Genomic DNA, 23,475 nt, shown 5'->3' with positions numbered 1-23,475 from the left:
AGTGAGGTAGGGATGTCCTCATCAGGGAGTTTGTTCTAAATATTCAACTTGGGTTGTTCGTTAAATTCCATATTTAAACCCTCTCAAAGAGATTGTCATCAATTACCAAAATGGGGGAGATTGAAAGAACATGTCCATTACCCCATGTGTGGTTTTGGTAATTGATGACAATCCCTATGGGCTAACGGTTGCTTTGAGAATATATCTTAGGTCAAGTCCATAGCCATGTGTTGGTCTCAAGGTTGCAAGATGGAGAAGATCGAGTACGATGAAGAAGACCGATGAAGATGGTGTCGAAGAGAGACGAAGACGGTGTTGAAGATGAAGAGAGAAGACGGCGTAGAAGATGAAGAGAGAAGACGGCGTAGAAGATGAATAAAGACGGCGGCGTGCGTACAAAATCGAAGAAGACGGTGGCGTGAATGTTGGAGGAAGACGGTGGCATGTAAAATCATGAAGAGGATGAAGACGGAGCTTGCCGACTCGAGAGGAACGCGCAAGGACAAGGTTTGTGCTCGATAGGATAGTGGGTCGCATCATCGGAGAGAGCTCAAACCTTGTATGCATTGCATCGTGTTTCTTGGTTGTTCTTGGTTCTTATCCATGAGATGAGTTAGAGCTTGTGTTCATTCTCCATGACAATCTCTAGCTCATCGGAAACGGATTCCGGTTGCATCGCATGTTGCTTGTGCGAGGGTGATGATTTTCCCGATATACCATATTGAGAGGTTACACCTCTATGACCATGAGAAAATCATCACTCTCTCTTTTCCATGTTTTCGCCTTGTGTAGTGGTAGCTCTCGTCGTCCTCTTTCCGGAAAAATTGGTTTCACTGCATTCCGAGTTTCCTAGCTGGAGATATTGCGTTTTCCGTGTTCCAGAGAAAAAGAAAACGAAAATAAACGTTGTTGGGCCGGACGGTACTACCGCGAGCTGTACCGGCCCAACTTCCGCTCAGCCTTCTTTGCTTACTGGACTCGAACGATACCAGGCCGGTACCGGCCCGGTAGTACCGTAACTCATTTACGGTACCAGGCCGGTACCGGGCCGGTAGTACCGGCCGGCCTTTCTTCTTCCTCTCCTACAGCAGCCCGCACCAAGCCACCGGCCCACCAGCGCTCAGCCCAGCCGCGCCCAGCCATCTCCACCCCGCACCCGCGCATGGGCCGCCGCCCGTCACCCACGCCTTGGCCCACCACTGCGCCAAGCCTCGCTGCTCGCTCGCCCGGGAGAACCAGCGATCGAGGCTACTCGATCCAACTGGGCGTTGACCCGCACGGGTTCCCGCCCGATCGCTGGCCCCCACACTTGCACGCTGCCGCCCTGTAAGCGCATGTGCTATCGCTGCATAGCTGTTGTGTTGCTCTAATACATGCACTGCCTGCTCTCTCTCTCTCACACACGTATTTTCAGATCTGTTTTGCTCTAGTTTTTTACACGAGCGGTAGTATCGCTCCGCAGAGCGGTACTACCGGTTTGGGCCATTTTTCAGCCGTTTTCTGCACAGTTCGCGCGCGAGCGGTTGTACCGCTTTGACAAGCGGTAGTACTGCTCGGGCGCGAATCTGACCGTTTTTCTGCCCCAACAGCTATATTTCTCAGCCCCTATATATATATATATATATATATATATATATATATATATACCTCTCTTCCACCTCCGTCCACACAACTTCTTCCCCTCCATTCTCTCTCCTCCATTGTTGACCTTGAGTTGTTTCTTCCTCCCCTTGATACCCCCACTATTTCTTGCATATTTTTGGGGGAAAGGAGAGAGGAGATCTAGATCTAGAGCTTCACCAATTGAATCCCTCTCCAAGTGAGGGGATCTTGCTAGATCTAGATCTCGGAGTTGCTTGGTGTTTCTCCTCATATTTGTTCTTCCTCCCTTATTCCCTCAATAGCATTTGTAGCTCTGTTGGAATTTGGGAGAGAAGAACTTGGGCATTTTAGTGGTGTTCTTAGACATTGCATTAGGTGCATCGGTTTGGGTTCTCTCTGGGGTTTCGGTCTCGTAGAGGGCATGTTGACCTTGGTGGTGTTGTAGCCTTAGTGGCTTTGTTACCTTTGTGGTGTTGTAGCCTTTTGTGGCCTTGTAGCCTTTGTGGCCTATCAACTTCGGGATACATCGTCGTCTCCTCGTGCACTGGTTACTTCTCAACCCGAGCTCCTTTACCTATGCGCTTTACATTGTGATATCTATCATGCTTGATGCTATACCTATCTTGTTATCACCTTGTTGCTCATCATGCTAGCATAGGTTGTTGGAGCACTTAGGCAAAACCCTAGTTGATAGGCTTTGAGCTAAACTAGTAAACACTTAGTTTTATTCCGCCTAGTTTAGCTCTCAAGTAGAAGTTTTTATACACCGCCTATTCACCCCCCCCCCCCCTCTAGGCGACGTCCTAGTACACTCACTCATTATATAGGTGGAATCCCTAGGGTTTGCCGAAAGTCTTCGAATAAGACCCCAATTCAAAAACTGCCATATGGACGAAACCTAGAGGGACAGGGACTCTCCCCTTTCCCCCTTTGTTGGCCGGCCAAGGAGGTGGAGTCCACCATGGACTCCACCCTCCCACTTGGTTGGCTGGTTAGGGTTGGTGGAGTCCCACCGGGACTCCACCTTCCATAGTGATTTCTTCCGGAAGGTTCTAGAATATTCTAGCGCCTTCCATAAATGCACCGGATCATTTCCAAACTTGGAAAGTGACTTCCTATATATGAATCTTATTCTCCGGACCATTCCGAAACTCCTCGTGATGTCCTGGATCCCATCCGAGACTCCGAACAAAACTTCGAACTCCATTCCAAATTTAATATCTACTTAAACGACATCAAACCTTAAGTGTGTCACCCTACGGTTCGAGAACTATGCAGACATGGTTGAGACTTCTCTCCGACCAATAACCAATAGCGGGATCTGGAGATCCATAATGGCTCCCACATATTCAACGATGACTTAGTGATCGATTGAACCATTTACATACGATATTGATTCCCTTTGTCACGCGATATTTTACTTGTCCGAGGTTTGATCATTGGTATCTCTATACCTTGTTCAACCTCGTCTCCAACAAGTACTCTTTGCTCGTACCGTGGTATGTGATCTCTTATGAACCATTCATATGCTTGCAAGCTAATCAGATGACATTCCACCGAGAGGGCCCAGAGTATATCTATCCGTCATCGGGATGGACAAATCCCACTCTTGATCCATATGCCTCAACTCATACTTTCCGAATACTTAATCCCACCTTTATAACCACCCATTTACGCAGTGACATTTGATGTAATCAAAGTACCCTTCCGGTATAAGTGATTTACATGATCTCATGGTCGAAGGACTAGGTAACTATGTATCGAAAGCTTATAGCAAACTGAACTTAATGACGTGATCTTATGCTACGCTTATTTGGGTGTATGTCCATTATATCATTCATTTAATGACATAACCTTGTTATTAATAACATCCAATGTTCATGATCATGAAACATTGATCATCTACTAATCAACAAGCTAGTTATACAAGAGGCTTACTAGGGACTCCTTGTTGTTTACATAACACACATGTATCAGTGTTTCGGTTAATACAATTATAGCATGGTATGTAAACATTTATCATAAACACAAAGATATGTTATAATAACCATTTTATTATTGCATCTTGGGCATATCTCCAACAGTTGCAGCTTACGGTACTCGGCATACTCTTATTCGTTGTCTACAATAAAGTCGATTGCCCTAACCTGCAAGTTAGGTTGGAACAGCTGTGTCCTGCAGACAAACCGGGGTGTGAAGATCATCTTCATCTGAGCATAGTTCGTGATCGGGTCCCGACGTACTGATGATGCTTCGGGTTGCGCTGCAATCCATAAGGAACAATTGTTAGTGCGGATGACAATGACATACTTTTAGATCTATGAAGGAACTCAGTGAGGCTTACTACCTAAATGTACTCATCCGATGTCTCTTCATCAGCAGCATAGAAGCAGCAACCATCTTCGCTCCAGTCCAGATTGCTATCGGATTTCATCTTCAGTATGACACTCCACTTGGTCCTCAGTTTCTGATGTGGTTGTAGAGCTGAAGAGTGGTCACATTTATGCCAGCGAATGCAAGAACATCAGCAGCTACCTTCTTCATCTGCTCCTCTTTGAATCTCAGGTTAAAACAGACGCCGCTTCGGACGAGCTGAACCAACCGGTTGAGCACAAACTCTGAAAGCTCGGGTCTCCAATACAATCAGACAATGGCGAGCACTAACAGTAGGAGCAGAAAGATCAGGGGAGCCCAATGGTATGATCGCCTACATGACAAACACTAGCACATCAATGAACTACCACTTTCACATCGACATCCTTAAGCACTACCACGTCAATGAACTACCACTACCACATCGACATCCATAGGCACTAACACATCAATGAACTACCACTACCACATCCACATCCTCAAGCATTACCACATCAATGAACAAAGAGAAAAGAAAGAGCGGCCTTACAGTCAGAGGAACCACACGCAGCACCGAGGTCGGGGAAGCAGGAGACGCTGGCGAAGATGCAGGCAGCACAACCGTCCCCGTGGGAGAGTTTGATGCAACGGCGACAACCGTCCCCGTGGTAGAGTCAGATGCAACCTGGACAACGTCGACAACCTCGACCAGATAAATGGCCTACAATGGATTTGTTCAGACCTCATGTGAACCCAAAATATCTAGATCTAAGGCTAGAGTTTGCAGAAGCTTACAACAACCGAAGTCATCGACGCAAAGGAAGAAGACGACCATCCGCGGCCAGTAGCCGCCGCCATAGCCAACGTCACAGTCACAAGGCTCGCCGACCGTGCGAGTGAGGAAGAGTCGTCCATGTCGCTAGATCGGGAAGGGTGGATGAGCTCGAAATGGGAGGAAATGGGGGGTTTGGATTTGGCGGTGAGAGAGCCGCCCCTATATACGGTGGCAAAATTTGAAGCGTGGTGACCGAATTCATCCCGCCGAGATTTCGCCACCCCCCCCCCCCCCCCCCCACACACACACACACACACACACACACACAAACACCCAGTCAACGAAACACGCCCATATTAGTCATATTATCTTCTCTCTATAAAAATGAAATTAATACTGGAAATAATTCAAATAAATATAAGATGGAATTGATAAAGTTTGTTCAACTAAGATTTATAATTTAGACAGTCATATTAGTCCACTCATGGATTATGTTTTGAGAATAGTTGAGAAAATTTTACCAAGTCCTCAAAAGTTTTAAATTTTCTGAGAAATTTTAAGAATTACTAGCAAGTCAGACATATTAATTTAACATACCAAAATTCTGAAAAATTTGGGATGCTACACTAATAGTGTGGAACCTGTCACATCTTATTTTAAAATGTTGTTGCTAGAGGAATAAAATATTTTGTTGTTCAGAGAAAAAACGAGATATATTGATGAAGTACAAACCTCACGGAGTTATAACTTAATAAGTGCATCTGGGTAAAACATTACAGCAGTAGAAAGGCTAACATAAACACAAAATGCAAGAATAAATCAGTTGTTTTGAACTTTGCTATCCTGTTGTTTTATAGAGGAGATAAACTATACACATGACAAACAAAACATCCGGAAGAGTGGTGGGATTATTCACTTTCATATTCATCTTCGTCTCCAAACGAGAAGACCGAAGCATCGGCAGCGATGGCCTTGAACTCGCTCATGCTGGATGATTCCACGGCAGTGGGTTGTGTTGTGGTAGAGTTGTTCTTGCTACTAGCTTCAGTTTTCAGACTACCAGCATCAGGTGCCCTTGCATTTCCTTGCTCGATGGATATAGTGACTTTTTCAATACAACTAGAAGCAGCAGATGCCTCCTTTTGTGCAACACATGTTTCAGAACCTTTTGCTGCATTTGATGTACCTTGACCACTGCTGGAGACCTTCTCCTTCTTCCCCTTGGAAGATCCATCTTCTGCTTCATTGTCAGAAAAAACATCATCCTTATCATCACCTCCAGCTTCCTTGTTGGACTCTACATGCACAGCATAATTTTCTTTGGCGCTGGTGCTCGTGGAGGAATCGGCATCAGATTTGTTATCAGCAGCTTGGTCAGCTACTTGTTGTTTTGGTGATTCTGAACCATCATAATCTACCAGGACAACCTCGACCTGGAACCCAGGTGACGGCAATTTTCTCTGGATGACATAATTACAGTCATTCAGTCTGAACAAAGAGCAACATGGTAACCTCTAGATAATATAAACACCATCAGCGCAATGCAATTTCTTCACTTACTAGTAATAACCCATTTCCATCCACAATGATAAAACAAAATGTAACAAGTTGCTACAACAACTACAGGGCCTACCTTGCAACTACACAAGGCAGCCCATGAAACATAACTGGCAGGTCAAATTAAATTCCAATAAAAATAAACAATAAGAATGGATATTTAGCGCTGCATCTTGTGGACTACTTCGATATAAGTTCTTGAAAGATAAATCCATACGAATAAATAAGCAATGAAACATAAATTACCTTGTCAAAATCATCAAAGTCGGTTGGATTCAATGTCACTCTGTTCTCCATCATAGTTGTATTTAGCCAACTGAAAAGCACAGGTGAAGAGTACAATACAATTGAGACTAATTATTTTCCAGTTTCTTATGTATAAGCTTTTGATGGCATCCAATATAAATGCTACGTGGATTTAAATCTCTGCAACTCGCAACCACTACCAATAAAAGCAAATTGTACTCATTAGCGAGATATTTCTGTGAAGGAATGACGTCATTAGGAAATGGAGCTCACCAGTAGAAATCTCCCTGTCGATCGTGAAATTCAATCTTGAAATCAGCAGCTACCTCTGCTAATCCAGGCTCCCCAGGCAATGCAAAAACCATAATTCCCTTCTTTGGTGCACTAAACCAGAAATCTTCTGGCTGAAATCAGGTGAAAACTTAAGTTTTCATGTGAGATCGGAGGAATGACCACACATTTGGAGAAAAGAAAGAATAGATCAAATGATGAGTCAAATGCATAAATTATTAGAACTAGCTTCCCTAGGTCATATCATAGATCTACCAAGCCAGTGAAATAAGAGAATTTAAAATATCGTTTGATGTTTTTGGTACTTTGCTTTAGGGGAAACAGTAAAGAATACTGGTATGATAAAGTCTGAAATGAAGAAAAAAAGGACAAGTAAAGAAAAAACAAAATAAGCTAGAGACCACACGAATCCCAAATATAATTTCTTTATAGCATTGCTCTTGTGTTAGTTTCAGTAATGTAAAATTCAGAATAACGTCAAGTACAACTTGCATATGATTTTCCTGACAAATAAGGGTAAGGTCGGTAAATCTAACAAAACAATACCCGATTAGTGTAATATTCATTGCATTCCAGAAGAATTGTGATTTTTTCATCATGAGACAGGTCCTGAATAAGATAGAAAAATCATGATTTGTGATCTCAAAGTAATACAGTTTCTGACACCAGTTGGATTAAAATCTATGCTAACTCGGTATTCCGATATGGTTGGCCTTAGTGCAAAGTCTCAAATGTTTTGGTTTAGTAAATCATATTCTGCTTTGGGGCACCCTTGCACCAACATAATTTTTTTCTACTATTTGCACTACAGAACTGAGAACAACGCTGACATACAATTGCACTTACAAAATGTTTCTTTGTTATCTGTATCTACAGAGGAAAATGGGGACCAATGCCATGTTTTGCCTTGAAACTGTTATGTAAGGTATATTACACTATTGGTCTTCAATATGTTGGCCACCTGCGACTGCTTCGAGCTATAGGTGATGGAGAAAAACTACCACATTTGGGCTTTAACAGGTCCTCTTTTCGTTTTTTTAAATCTCTACGAATTCTCAGACAAGAGGTCACAAATAGCGCTGATTCCCATTTTATCACGTTTTGTCAGCTTTCCTGGCCTGTAGGGCCCATTTGCCAGGGCTGGCATGGCTACACAAATGGTTACTCCGAGTCTACGATGACGTGGATATAGTGCCCCACCTGTTAGTCTCTCTCTATTCTCTTCATCCTGCTGGTCTTCTTTGTTCGGTGGATGCAGTGAACGCATGGTAAGGCACGGGCTGGGGAAAATGTCGACAGCTCGCGATCCAGCAGTAGTCGCCATTGCCCGCAAAACGCATTGCGCTCAGGGCGGACGGGCTCGGAACCAGGGAGAAAGCGGCTAACGATGCCTGGGGACCTCCAAGCTCCGGCCATGACAGGACTACGGGGAGCTGTCTCTGCAGTACGTCAGGCTCCAACAGAATGTTCACATCGGCTTAGTAGGTGGCTATTAATGCTCCTCGTGCAAGGAATCAGGCGAGGATGGCTTGATTAGCTCGCCACGGTAACAAATTCACCAGCGACGATTTCGACCGAGGCAGGAGGCCTCCAAGGTTCAATTTCTTGCCACAGGAGACAGTGGCAGTCCACCCACTGCCAGAAGAACTACTGAGCCGCCTTTCTCGTCGAGGTGGTCCTCGTCGGGGTCAAGCCGCTGCTGCCACTCCACCTCATGAAGAACCGGAACTCCTCAGACGGAAGGTACATCGAGGCAAAGGAGAGGATAGCGTCGAGGCGGAGGAGAGGACAGCAGCAATCTCCTCGGAGAGGCAATGGTTGGGCCATGTGGTGGCCTGGTGGGTCAGGGCCACCGAGGAAGTATATCGTTGCCGCCGAGTCCAATGTCACGGAGGGCGCACCCGCAGAAAATGCCCCACAGTGGCACAGGAAGCAGTAGGCGACGCCCGGTGCCTCAGTTCTCTCTCTAGATAGGAAAGGGGCAGCAGGGGGGAGGGGTGGCAACAGCAGAGGGTTGCGGAATTCGGGTTGAGAGAGAGACAAGAGGAAGGAGAAGAGAGAGAAGGAAAGAAAATGAGGTACCTACAAATGAGATTTGAAAACAAAACGAAAAGAGGTACTAACCAGTTAACCTAGCCACACATGTTGTAGTTTCTTGTAATTTACTTGGTAGTTTCTTGTAATTTACTCAAATGATGGAACTGGTCCAACAGAGATTCTTGTCAACCGGAGGGGGGGGGGGCTTTCTAGTATTTAGCATTGGTACATAATAGCAGTTGTCGGGTATGTGATTTCCACTACCAGCATACAAAAGCAAAGTAGACAGAATCCATAATATGAACAACCCACGCAAACATTCGTGATACCAAACTGGTAATTTTCTGAGATTGTAAAAACATAAATAGAGAAAACCATACGAAGTTAGCAGAAAGCTAGAAACTACTGAACACAAACAAGAACGGTTTACTAATAAACACGACACAAGAATGGTTTATTAATGAACGGCATACCATTAGTTCTTTTGTTCTTGGATGCTTCTTCGTAGTAAAAAGAACACCTGCATAATAGGCTTATTGTTCAATGCAGGAGAAACCCTTAAAACACAAAGCTATTCATCTATGAATTATGATATGAGATGAATATTTCAAGTAGTGCAATTTAACATGCAAGATACCATTGTGATTAGAGACAGTAATTGATGGTCGGATCCAATAGGGGCACCTATGAAGGCGAAATCCCCTAAGCATGCACCTGGAGAGTAGACTGACACATGCTTAATTACTAATGTACAAGATACATGATGATCATACAACATCTTGGAGGAAACTGGGTGAGCACCTGCGGGGTGGCTGATTCTCACCATTGTAGTGAGTTAAGATGCGCTCGAAGTACTTCACATATCTCTATAGTTTTTTTCAGCACATTAAGAATAATACACTGCACAAGTTATATACATAAATTGAAATATTTTGAGGGTTACTCACTATCTGACTTGGAAGAATAAGCCCTTTTCCATCTACACATCTTTTCTGATTGTAGTATTCAATGGACTCCTCTGCCGTAGGAAAGAACTGTCCATACATATGATACACAAGCTTCCAATCTTCAATACAATTTGGCAAAAATAATGGAATGGCTTACTGTAGTTAGTAGTAAATGCAAGTACCAATTTTACCTTCAGGTATACAAGAAGGCTGGAGATCATCAACCCTGTCCTTGCCTTTCCAGCTTTGCAATGGACAACCACTACATTTTCTATGTCCTCCTTCAACCATGAGTATGCACTTTGGCAAAATGATATGACAAGTTGTATCGGAGGGCAATTATGATCATCAAAAGGGAAGCATGCGACCTGAAATATGCACATTAAATTTGAATATCCAATAAAACTGATTGTTGCATTATCAAAACTGTGTGAAGGAAACTGAAGCAGCTGATGGGAAAGGTTTATAAGTCAATGAATTCCCAGTTAAGTAAATCAGTTTTTGGTGGTGACAGAACAAGGACATAAGTTTGTAAGCTGCCCATACCTTTCCCTCAAACAGAGATGCATCATACAGCCTTTCTGAGCAGAGGTTGTACACCTTATATTTCCCCTGTAACATAATAATTATTATTATTATAGAGGTTAAAAGGCATAGCTAGTTCAAGTAATAACTCTAACTGTATTTTGTAAGTGATGTAAAAAAAAAAATCAACTGGCGAATGTAAGTCTCGATTCAAGTGGCTACAATAATGAAATCTGACCCCCAATGAAGTTTAATCGGATCTACCCCCTCCGTCCTATAAAGTTTGTCTGAGATTTGTCAAATTTTGGATGTATCTAGATGTGTGCCAAAAATGCATAGAAATAAAATATCATGGGTGTGGCATAATTATCACACTCATGAAAATGCAAAAGCATACATGTACGAATGATCAGATGGTGTTCATCGTCTTATGAAAGATATGCATTGTTACAAAGGATGACAAAGCTAACCTGCACATTCATCATCATAATAGAAACAATTAAACCTCTACATTTTAAAATATTTAATGTGAATAGGTTGTCAACTGTTCCGGCACTAGTAAATGTTTTCCAGAGGTTAATTCCCGTCTCATATTCAGAGGGCGCACCTATACCAAAGGAAACTGCTTCTTTTTGCGAGAAAGAAAAACTGACTCACGTTATTAAGTTAATGCAGCATGAAGCATAAACAAGAGGAAATAAGATAAATATGTGTAAGCCACTCTTAACAACTTAAGGTGAATTGTCCATGTAGCATACAGGTTAACAAACTTAACAGAGAGCAAAACTACCTTGTGATGCATTTCAAAAAACCTGATGACTTCCTCCATGTGGTTACGGTAGAAGCCCTGAAACAGAGGCATTAATGTGTTTCCTTCTAGACACAACGTATAAGCAAACTCTGGAGTCTCTTTAGGGCACTGACCTCAAAATATCCAAAAAAACCAGAGCTCAAATCACCGGCAGGAAAACCCATAGCAATTATGTTCTCTGTAATATATGTCATATCTAAATCAAAACCGCCTTCCTGTTATAGGTAAGGGAACCATGTCAACATCTTTTGTTTTCGTGTTAGATCCACAAGATATAGTCTACTAATTGACCATCCTACCATTTTTACATAGTTTCTAGGTGTCGAAGGCAATAATTAACTTTCAAGGATCGAAAGATAATCACATAGGTCATTATTTCCAAAGAGGTAAACTCTGCATACAGTATTCTCCATTGCCATGTTATTATTACATCAAAGTAACAGAGGACTGATAAAATACTATGATAAGGGATGGCAGTGCCTAGCTAGAAACACAAACAAACCTTCTTTTGATTAAAATGACAGATGTGAGAAGATGCATGCTATATGAACACACTTATTAATGTCTAACTCCTCAAGTTGTAACTGGAAGAAGACATTTTCCACGAGAATGTTCACATCATTCAACATAAGTCAGAGTGGAGAAAAAATAGCACAGACATATGTACCTGATATCGTCTTTTATTCTGTGAGACCATGTGGCGAGCCTTAATTTGCACTGCCTTAACAGCATTCTTAGATGAATCCACAATGCCTTTTGTCAAGGAACCAAAAACACCAGTTTGTGCCGTTGTTGAGGTCATGCTTCCTACAGCACTCTCATCTTGCTGTGGATTTTTCGGCGATGAGCGCAATCCAAGGCCACTAGTGAGACGGGACAAGGTATTTTTTCCTGTTGGTGATTCTTGACCTGAAGAAGGCTGGGGAATTTTCAGGTTTTTAGCCCAGGAAGATAAATTAGATGTAGAAAACATGGAGGATGGTGCCTCGAGGCCTGCAGCATCTTGCGTGGTAGCAGAAGTCGGAGCAGCAGCAGCAGCAGAAGCAGATGAAGGGACTACAGGATTTATACTGGCAATCTGAGTTGCAGAATCATTTGAAGTAGCACGAGGAACCTGATAGGCAGTAGTAACAGCAGGAGGTGGAGTTGAAACTTGGTCCACAGGACTAGCAGGTGGCAAGAGAGATGGGTTGATTTGTTTTTCTTCCATGATTGACTAAAAGACTTTATTAATCTCAGATGATAGAACCACAAGCAACATCTGCAAGACCATCATAAATGGTTATAAGATTGTTCATTCAGCAGTAGAAAAGGAGACTCTGAAGAAATGTATACCTCGCTGCATAAATAAACTACGAGAAGTGTGGATAAATTTGTAAGACTTGTCCTCAACTGCTAATTGCATATAATTTATTTACGCGGAATTTGATTGCATAACTAAATTCCTTAATTCTTAACAAATGCAAAGTTTCTCATTTTGAGCAACATGTTATGTTACATCGACACTTCAATCAAACAAGTATTGTTTCACACATTTGCAGAACCAATAAGAGGTCAAGAACCTTGTATGACAATTTGGAGTAATTCTCGGCTTATTACCTATTACTTGTAGTACTAGGGAATTATAGATCTCTAATTAAATTCCATTGTTCCAATGCTCGAAAACACAGGAATACATAAATTAGCAGTTCAAGGTGCGACTGTCATTTAATGTGTCCGTATGAGTGGGGTTAAGCTTCCAGCTGTTGATATCCTAAAACAATCACATGAACAAGGAATGCAACATCAGCCACCGCGGAAGCTGAGACACGTAGCTGACAAGAATCTTTAAGCCCAACAAGTAACAACAGATTCCCGAGGAGCTCGGCCGAACTATGCTTGAAAGAATCTGTACTGGATGGGATCTCTCGGGTCGGCTACAGAAACAAGAACTTGTAGTACTATAAGATGAGAGGCGGGCCGCGGGGGGTGGGACCTGGCCTTACCAGTAAGGTCTGGATCTGGTGTTGTATCTCCCTTCCGGGTTTGGCGAGTCGGCGCCGGCCGCTGGCAGCTTGACGAGGGGGGAGCCGAGATGGGAGAGATGGGGATCGCGGACGGGTTTCGGGCGGAGAAGAAGGGCACGACCCTGGAGTGGTTCAGAGGAGTTAAAATAGAGGGGCGTGCTGCTGAGCGTCCCCCGGGATCCCGCGCCCCGATCCCGGCCATTTACACAAAAACAACCCTTTAATAAGAATTGCACGAAATGACCCTCCGGTCAAACTATTTTACGCTTCTAACCCTTCTATGTGGCTCGCTTCGCGAGGACGCCACACATTCTGTCATACGTGGCGGCTCGAGCCTGTCATCCGACAATGATAGATGTGGCGCCCTTGCCAAGGGCGCCACATAGAAGGGTTAGAAGTGTGAAATAGTTTGGTCGGAAGATCATTTCGTGCTTTATTTTCTACAAAGGGTTATTATTGTGTAAATCGCCCCTGATCCCTGGGTCGGCAGCCGTCCGATTGATCCATTGGATCCTAACGAAGTCGAGTCCAGCATCAATCACCTCTTCCGCACAAAATATAATTGGGACCCACCCACGTGCGCTCCCAACAATTCATTTCTTCCTTCTTAGTCACCGCTCTCTTTCCTACGACACCTTCGAGAACGTCGCCCCTGAAAAAACCTTCGGCGACGTACTCCGATGAGGCTCCCCTAGGGAAGAAACGGTCGCAGCACCTCCATCCCACCTGCCACCACCCCTCCACCCCCTTGGAAGCACCTCTCTCGCATGTCGCAACACCTCTGGCCAGTGGCGGAGCTTGAAAAAAATCTTGGGCGGACCAGGCTTAAAGAAACACCAAATAATTGTTATGAGATATCCCCACCTCTTCAATAGATATTAGTCATTGATCAAATCTTTTTGTTCCATTGGTTACAAAATCAGCAGATGAATGCATATATCTAATATCACGATGCATCAAAAGAAGCTACACAAAAATAAGCATACATATATCCCTTTTCTTTTCAATATAAAACTTGTGAGTGACCTTTCCTATTGTTGTTGGATGTTGTAATTTACAACATTGAAGAAGAAATTCCCAATTTAGTGAACACTGAACAACAAATGCTATAAATTGCATTTCGACGGATCCAAGCAACATCAAGGCTCGGGGGCTGGAGTTACCCTGAAGTCACCTACCGGAGAAGAACTGCAGTACGTTCTGTAGATTCACTTCGAAGCTACAAACAATATGGCGAAATACGAGGCTCTGCTACACGGTCTGCGCATCGCTAAGGAGATTGGGATCAAGCACATTATATGCTGCGGAGATTCCGACCTGGTGGCACAACAAGTAGCCGGAACCTGGAACGCCAGAAACTTCGTCATGGCGGCTTCCAGAGACGAAGTTGACGAGATCGCCAATTGCTTCCTCGGATATGAAGTCAAGTACGTCAGGAGAGACGACAACACAGCGGCAGATATGCTGTCCGAGCTCAGATCCGGCAGGAAACCAATTCCGCCTGGAATTTTCCTTGAGCACTTACGGACACCCTCGGTGAAGGGCGCTAACCCGGAAAACCCAGATGTGGCGGTGTCTCCAGCTAAGCAGGTGATGGTTATCATTCCGTCTTGGACCCAACCTTTCCTGGACTACCTCATCGACCGAAAGTTGCCGGAGGACGAAGTCCTCGCACGGCAGGTCATCAAACGAGCAAGATCCTACACAATTGTTGATGGGCAGCTCTACAAACGAAGTGCAAACAGGGTATTTTTGAAGTGCGTCCCAAATCAAGATGGCATTGAAATCCTCAGAGATATCTATGCACGGGATTGCGGGCATCATGCCGGTCCCAGGTCCCTCGTTGCAAAAGCTTTCCGGCAAGGTTTTTACTGGTTAACTGCTAAAGAAGATGCTGAGAAGATTCTGAAAACCTGCCGAGGTTGTTAGTACTATGCTACGCAACCAAACGCTCCGGCTCAGGAGCTGAAGACCATTCCTATCACTTGGCCGTTCGCGGTCTGGGGGCTCGATATGGTCGGAAAATTAAAGAAATCATCTCCTGGCGGTTTTGAGTACCTCTTGGTCGCTATTGACAAATTCAGTAAGTGGATTGATGTCTACACACGCTTCTATTCCTGTAGACAGTGTTGGGCCTCCAAGAGCAGAGGTTTGTAGAACAGCAGCAAGTTTCCCTTAAGTGGATCACCCAAGGTTTATCGAACTCAGGGAGGTAGAGGTCAAAGATATCCCTCTCAAGCAACCCTGCAATTAAGATACAAGAAGTCTCTTGTGTCCCCAACACACCTAATACACTTTTCAGATGTATAGGTGCACTAGTTCGGCGAAGAGATAGTGAAATACAAGTAATATGGATGATTGTAAGTAGTAATTGCAATCTGAAATAAAAATGGCAGCAAGCGAACATGTAGCAGAACTTGTTGAAAACAAGATGCTTCATATTATCTTGAATAATTTGATACTTGGCAATTGTTTTGAGCTCTCAAGTAGATCATGTTTAAGCTCTTGCATCATGTAGTTTAAATCTATTAGTGGAGAACTACCGTAGAGCTTGTTGAAATTTGGTTTGCATGATTGGTCTCTCTAAGGTCTAGATATTTTCTGGTAAAAGTGTTTGAACAACAAGGAAGACGGTGTAGAGTCTTATAATGGTTGCAATATGTTCTTGTGTAAGTTTTGTTGTACCAGTTTATACTTGTGTTTGCTTCAAACAACCTTGCTAGCCAAAGCCTTGTACTGAGAGGGAATGCTTCTCGTGCATCCAAAACCTTGAGCCAAAACCTATGCCATTTGTGTCCACCATAACTACCTACTATGTGGTATTTTTCTGCCACTCCAAAGTAAATTGCTTGCGTGCTACCATTAAAAAATTCATTCCTTGTCTTTGCAATACATAGCTCATGGGAAAGTAGCCTAAAAACTATTGTGGTAATGAATATGTCGCTTATGTATCTTAGTTCTTATAAGTTGCTTGTTGGGCGGTAACCATGTTTCTGGGGACGCCATCAACCTGTCACACTTTTGTTGAATATCATGTGAGTTGCTATGCATGTTCGTCTTGTCTGAAGTAAGGGAGATTTGCCATGAGCTAAATGGTTTGAGTATGCATGTTGTTAGATAAGAATATTGGGCCGCCAACCAAAGCCATGTATCATGGTGGAAGTTTCAGCTTGGACATTAATCCTCAGAATCTCTTATGAGAATATTATTGTTGTTGAATGCTTAAAGCATAAAAGAGGAGTCCATTATCTGTTTTCTATGTTGTCCCGGTATGGATGTCCTCAAGTTGAGATCTATCAAAATCGAGAAATCAAATGCGATTTATCTCATTGGACCTTTGTACAGGTGGCATAGAGGTACCCCTTTGTGACACTTGGTTGAAACATATGTAATGCGATGATAATCCATGAAAATCCGAGCTAATTAGGACAAGGTGCGGGCACTATTAGTATTCGATGCATGAGGCTTGCAACTTATAGGAAGTTTTATGCATAACCCATATGAATTATTACTACCGTTGACACAATTGTTTCAATGTTTTCAAAATAAAAAGCTCTAGCACATGAGTAATCCCTGCTTCCCTCTGCGAAGGGCCTTTCTTTTACTTTATGTTGAGTCAGTTTACCTACTTCTTTCTATCTTAGAAGCAAACACTTGTGTCAACTGTGTGCATTGATTCTTACATGCTTACTTATTGCACTTATTATATTACTTTGTGTTGACAATTATCCATGAGATATACATGTTGAAGTTGAAAGCAATAGCTGAAACTTAAATCCTCCTTTGTGTTGCTTCAAAACCTTGTATTAAGAATCTATTGCTTTATGAGTTAACTTTTATGCAAGACTTTTTGATGCTTGTCTTGAAAGTAATATTCATGAAAAGTTTTTGTTATATGATTCAGTTGTTTAGTCATTATCTTTTTGTTAGCAAAACTATATACCATTGCTTTGAGTCACTTCATTCATCTCATATGCTTTACAATAATGTTGATCAAGATTATGTTGGTAGCATGTCACTTCAGAAATTATTATTTTTATCGTTTACCTACTCGAGGGCGAGTAGGAACTAAGCTTGGGGATGCTTGATACGTCTCCAACGTATCTATAATTTCTTATGTTTCATGCTAGTTTTATGACATACCAACATGTTTTAGTCATACTTTATAATGTTTTTATGCATTTTCCGAGACTAACCTATTAACAAGATGCCGCAGTGCCAGTTCCTGTTTTCTGCTGTTTTTGATTTCAGAAAAGTTAGTTTATGAATATTCTCGGAATTGGACGAAACAAAAGCCCATGGTCCTATTTTCCACGGAGTCTTCCAGAACACCGAAGAGGAGACGAAGAGGGGCCACGAGGCGGCCACACCATATGGCGGCGCGGCCCCACCTCTGGCCGCGCGGCCCTATGGGGTGGGCCCCTCGGGCGCCCCCCGACGCTACCCTTTCGCCTATTTATTCCTTCCGTCGCGAAAACCCTAGTACCGAGAGCCACGATACGAGAAAAGTTCCAGAGACGCCGCCGCCGTCAACCCTACCTCGGGGGGTTCAGAAGATCGCCTCTGGCACCCTGCCAGAGAGGGGAATCATCACCGGAGGGCTCTACATCACCATGCCCGCCTCCGAACTGATGCGTGAGTAGTTCATCCTTGGACTACGGGTCCATAGCGGTAGCTAGATGGTTGTCTTCTCCTCTTGTGCTATCATGTTTAGATCTTGTGAGCTGCCTATCATGATCAAGATCATCTATTTGTAATGCTACATGTTGTGTTTGTTGGGATCCGATGAATATGGAATACTATGTCAAGTTGATTATTGATCTATCATATATGTTATTTATGTTCTTGCATGCTCTCCGTTGCTAGTAGAGGCTCTGGCCAAGTTGATACTTGTGACTCCAAGAGGGAGTATTTATGCTAGATAGTGGGTTCATGTCTCCATTTGAATGCGGGAGTGACAACAACCCCTAAGGTTGTGGATGTGCTGTTGCCACTAGGGATAAAACATCAATGCTTTGTCTAAGGATATTTGTATTGTTTACATTACGCATAGTACTTAATGCAATTGTCTGTTGTTTGCAACTTAATACTGGAAGGGGTGTGGATGCTAACCTGAAGGTGGACTTTTTAGGCATAGATGCATGCTGGATGGCGGTCTATGTTCTTTGTCGTAATGCCCTAAGTAAATCTCATAGTAGTCATCATGATATGTATATGCTTCTCTATTTGTTAATTGCCCAACTGTAATTTGTTCACCCAACATGCTATTTATCTTATTGGAGAGACACCACTAGTGAACTGTGGACCCCGGTCCATTCTTTTACATCTGAAATACAACCTACTGCAATCATTGTTTTCTGCAAGCAAACATTATTCTCCACACCATACGTTTAATCCTTTGTTTTCAGCAAGCCGGTGAGATTGACAACCTCACTGTTAAGTTGAGACAAAGTAGTTTGATTGTGTTGTGCAGGTTCCACGTTGGCGCCGAAATCACTGGTGTTGCGCCGCACTACACTCCTTCACCAACAACCTTCACGTGGCCTTCATCTCCTACTTGTTCGATAACCTTGGTTTCTTACTGAGGGAAAACTCGCTGATGTACTCATCATACCTTCCTCTTGGGGTTCCCAACGGACGTGTGCTTTATCGTCACAAGGAGCTACTTTTCTGGCGCCGTTACACCCCAGGGATTTCTAACTCCCACATGCCAACAACATATAAGAGATAAAAGTCCTTAGACAAAATCTCTAGAACCAAAAGGGAAAGATGAAGCTAGTCGGAAGACTTACCGCGATGCCAGTGCCTTTTGTGTGTATATCAAAATTGCACACGTGAGAATGAACACCACGCAGAATTTTGATCATCACCCGGATCCGCTTGTCCAGGGCGTCGCCGGAGAGGTTGTCCTTGGAGGCGTGCATGTTGTCGTCACACCCCGTGTACTTGTACATCAAACGGTCCCGATGTTGAAGTGGTTGGATCCGCTTGGTGAACCAGGACATGGTTAGGTCCTCCCCGACAAGCCGTCCTCCGTCAGTTTGTAGATTCGCCTGACTGCCCTTGTCAACTGGGGCGTCTTGGAGATATGAGGACATTTGGTCCAGGCGGGGGTCTCGCTGGCGGGCCCGCCTTGAATTCCGGCAGCGTCTTCGAGCTGGCCGGATCCGAGCGATCCTTCACGTAGAAGAATCCTCCGGACCAGTACCTGACGGATTCGTGCCGATCCGTGTGGGGGTAGACGCGGTCGGGGCGGAGTTTGAAGGTAATGCTCCCACAGGTGGCGAGCGACGACGTCTGCGGGAACGTCTCCTTCTTGACAGAAAAGAAATATTGAAACAAGGGCAAGTCCGGAGTTACCCAGAGATAGCCCTCGCATAGGGTGACATGGTTGGCGATGGCGAGGATGTTGTTGGGGGAGATGTTGTGTGGTTGCAGGTTGTACTCCTTGAGGATATCCGTGAAGAAATCACTCGGAGGCAACGAGAACCCGCGCTCAACCAGCGCCCTGGTCAGAACCCATTCTCCGGCTTCAGGCGTCGGGATCAGGGCACCCGGAACCGTCCTCCAGGATCTGGGTTGCAAGAAACCCTCCGCTTCGAGGTCGCGGAGCTCGTCGTCCGTAGTGGTGCAGGGCCACCACTGCCCCTTGACCTCGCCTTCGCGAGACTGGGACTTTGATTTTTTGGTGGCGACCTCCTCCACCTTCTTTTCCATCTCTTTGGATCCGGCCAGGTCCTCCGGGTTGGCCGATGTCCCTTCAATGTTTTTGTCGGAACCCTTAGAAGGATCCAGCTGAACAGGGTTGAACGGTGGAGGGGCGGAGGAGATAGGCATTGCTGAGATTGGTTGCGACTGCGATGGAGGCTGATGTAGCCCCACCAAAGGACGTCACTACATCAAGACCGACAAGCCCTCCTCGTGGTCCAATGACACGAGCTCGAGCCGAAGCCATACACCAAGAGGTGAATTCGCTCCTTTCCACGTATGCATTTGATACCTCATTGGATGGCATATTACTTCATGCGAATACCTTGTGTTCAATCAGGTACATCGACCAAGAAGCAAGCCATGGAGACCAAGCCAATGGAGAGAGAGCTGAAAATGAAGAAGATGGATCTACAGCGCCCCAGCCGGAACTTCCGCCCCCAGGACCGGAACTTCCGCCCAGATTCCCTATGAAGAGAATCCAGCCGGAACTTTCGCCCCTGAGGACCGGAACTTCCGCCCGCCGGAACTTCCGCCCAAGTTCCGCCCCAGTTCCGGAAGCACGCCAAAACGCCCCGGGATGTTACTGCAAGGAAATCGGTCGTTTTCGGAACTAGGCCGGAAGTTGGCCGGAAGTACCGCCCCGATCGGAAGTTCCGCCCCCAAGGACCGGAACTTCCACCCAGATGCCGCCATGATGTTGTCCAGCGTCCAGGAAAGAGGATCCAGCCGGAACTTCCGCCCCTGAGGACCGGAACTTCCGCCCGACCGGAACTTCCGCCCCTAGAGACCGGAACTTCCGCCCGCACACGTTTCAGCACCCAAAACTGGCAGATTCAGCTTGTAACTTACCCCTTCGCCCCACCCACTATAAATAGCCATGTTGGCTCAGATCTGAGATTAGACTAGATGTGAAATTAAACCTGAGCTTTGCTCTTGACCCTTGTGGGAACCCTACCATAGATCTTAGATCTTGTACCCACCCGGGCTCCTTATCGAATCCTATTGTATCTCTTTGGTGACTTCTACCAATCTTGGTCTTTTGCTTGCACTTCTACCTTTGGGTATTTTGCTTGCACTTCTATCGATTTTGGTCTTTTCACCCTTCTAGATCTATAGGATTTTGATTCGTCGATCTTTTTGCGGGACTTCTACCGAAAGGTCTTTTCCTGCAACTTCTATCGAGTTGGTGGTTCGGGCCAACGAGGACAAACCGATTTGTGTGTGTGTGTGTGTGTGTTTGTATCCCACGATTCCCCTAGCGTTCTTCGTGTTCATCGCGTTCTCCCACCTCCCCCACGAATTCCACCCAAATACGTGAAGATCGGGCACACCCTTGGGCTTAGCCCTTATCATATGGTATCAAGAGCTCCTTGGTTGCCACGGATTTGACCCCCACACCCCCAAAAATTTTCTTGAGAAAATTTTCGAAAATCCCAAAAAATAGCCCCAAATTGGCCTTGGTTGGATCTCGCGATTTGTTGAGTTTTTGGTGGTTTTGATTCGATAGAAACTTGTCTTTGGTGTTGATCTACAATTCCCCCACCTTCCCACAGCTTCTAGTGCCAAATTTTCCGCGAATTCGAAGATTTTTGGCCCAGATTTCCGCCCAAATCGAAGAACAGCCCGCAGATCTGATTGCGACCGGAAGTTCCGCCCGACAGGACCGGAAGTTCCGCCCCGGACCGGAAGTTCCTCCCCCAGACACCGGAAGTTCCGCCTGGCCGAATTTTTCACAGCTAACTTCGTTTTTCGCATTGGTACTATCCCTTTTGTGTTTGGACTTCGGTTTGAGTGCCATTTCACCTACCACAAAGCTTCTGCAACATCGACAACGACGATGGCATCCCGAGGATCCAAGCGGTTCATTTGACACCTTCCACCACCATAGCCCCACCAAAGGACATCACTACATCAAGACCGACAAGCCCTTCTCGTGGTCCAATGACACGAGCTCTAGCCAAAGCCCTACACCAAGAGGTGAATTCGCTCCTTCCCACGTATACATTTGATACATCATTGGATGGCATGCTACTTCATACGAATACCCTATGTTCAATCAGCTAATTTGGGGCTATTTTTTGGGATTTTTGAAAATTTTCTCAAGAATTTTTTTGGGGGTATGGGGGTCAAATCTGTGGCAACCAAGGAGCTCTTGATACCATATGATAAGGGCTAAGCCCAAGGGTGTGCCCGATCATCACGGATTTGGGTGGAATTCGTGGGGGAGGTGGGAGAACGCGATGAACACGAAGAACGCGAGGGGAATCGTGGGATACAAACAAACACACACACACACAAATCGGTTTGTCCTCGTTGGCCCGAACCACCAACTCGATAGAAGTTGCAGGAAAAGACCTTCCTCACAGCTAACTTCGTTTTTTGCATTGGTACTATCCCTTTTGTGTTTGGACTTCGGTTTGAGTGCCATTTCAGCTACCACAAAGCTTCCGCAACATCGACAACGACGACGGCACCCCGAGGATCCAAGCGGTTCATTTGACACCTTCCACCACCATAGCAAGTTCAAGATCGTCGGCCACCATCATCAAGTGGTATAACTTGCCCCCTAACTTGTAGCCCTAGCTTCCTTTGCGTACCTTTCGTATCGAGAGTGGCTTTCTAGTGTTGCGAAGCATTGCGCAAGCGTCCCGACCATGAGGGTGTGCGTGTGTTGAGCAAAGCTGCGAAGCAAGATCGTTGTGAAAAGATAAGCAAAAGAAGTGTGACATACTTACATAGATAGTAGTATCCTTGCATAGTGAGAAAAAGAAAGAAAAATACAAAAAAAAAGTGTGTGACTGACACCTATACACAAAAGAGTCCAAAGCTTCTAAGCAAAAGAGAGAAAAGAGAAGAGAGGCGTCTTGCGCAAATTTTGTTGCTTCTCAATTTTGCAACCAAGCCACGGTCTCTCTTGCGTTAGCGTGACACCGGGCTAGTAGTCTTCGTTAGGGTCAATTTTGTTTGTGCTCATTTTCCCGTCGCACTAACCCATTTTGTCCCACGCGTGTGTTCCACCTTGTGTACGCCTTTTGTGATCACCGCTTTTGACTTGTGACTTTTGGATCTTACCCACTTTTGACAATAGACTTTTCGTTTGGTTCTTCCATTTGGCTTTCCACATCCATACCTAACACCATATAGAGTTTTTGTTTTGTGTGTGTGCATACATATCGGTTGTCCTCCGACTTGAAACACCTTTTCGATTTTGGTTTGCAAGTTTTGACACTTTTGGTATTTTTTCCTAACCACCCACCACATAGTTCTTGTTTTAGTTGTAACCATGTCTAGTGGAGAAGGGAACCAACTACCCATGACGCGTCACCAACATTGGATATCTACTCAAGCCGTCCACTCCAAGCTCAATGAATTTGAAGCAATGATGAAAGATACCACCGTCCGCTATGAAGAAAGAGCTCAAGTGCAAAGGATAGACCTCAATAACCAAGTTCAAGACCTCCATGAGAAGATTGAAGCTCAAGGCCAAGATTTGAAAGCAACACTCGCCTTACAAGGTCAAGAAACAAGAGATATGAAGACGGCGTTGGACAATATTCTTCACACACTCAACCGCCAAGACAATAGGAGACACCACTCAAGGTCTTCGCGCTCCCA

The 23,475-nt window shown here is 44.6% G+C and overlaps 1 protein-coding gene across 1 annotated transcript; it reads right to left on the bottom strand.

The window, feature by feature from the left end:
• Positions 1 to 5,428: 5,428 nt before the first annotated feature.
• Positions 5,429 to 13,295, bottom strand: LOC127319572 (phosphatidylinositol 3,4,5-trisphosphate 3-phosphatase and protein-tyrosine-phosphatase PTEN2A). Its single transcript, XM_051349541.2, has 13 exons — positions 13,129 to 13,295; positions 11,811 to 12,404; positions 11,257 to 11,358; positions 11,123 to 11,179; positions 10,354 to 10,419; positions 9,999 to 10,175; positions 9,808 to 9,894; positions 9,662 to 9,726; positions 9,498 to 9,574; positions 9,334 to 9,380; positions 6,806 to 6,936; positions 6,533 to 6,602; positions 5,429 to 6,189 (listed from the first exon to the last, which is right to left on the bottom strand). Exons 2-13 carry the CDS (start codon positions 12,351 to 12,353, stop codon positions 5,638 to 5,640), a joined length of 1,974 nt encoding a protein of 657 aa, XP_051205501.1. The 5' UTR covers positions 12,354 to 12,404; positions 13,129 to 13,295; the 3' UTR covers positions 5,429 to 5,637.
• Positions 13,296 to 23,475: the final 10,180 nt, after the last annotated feature.

The sequence above is a fragment of the Lolium perenne genome, chromosome 5 (genome assembly GCF_019359855.2).
Source record: "Lolium perenne isolate Kyuss_39 chromosome 5, Kyuss_2.0, whole genome shotgun sequence".
In the NCBI taxonomy this organism is placed as follows: Eukaryota; Viridiplantae; Streptophyta; class Magnoliopsida; order Poales; family Poaceae; genus Lolium; species Lolium perenne.
This window is presented reverse-complemented; position numbering and strand designations above follow the sequence as displayed.

Bases quoted from the DNA above. Each gene is read 5' to 3' on its own strand.
- LOC127319572 (XM_051349541.2), bottom strand. From the start codon at position 12,353: ATGGAAGAAAAACAAATCAACCCATCTCTCTTGCCACCTGCTAGTCCT. The intron at 10,420-11,122 runs GTAGTTTTGCTC...ATTATGTTACAG, and splicing joins TTTTTGAAATGCATCACAAG to GGGAAATATAAGGTGTACAA. The intron at 6,190-6,532 runs GTAATTTATGTT...TATGTCATCCAG, and splicing joins ACTTTGATGATTTTGACAAG to AGAAAATTGCCGTCACCTGG.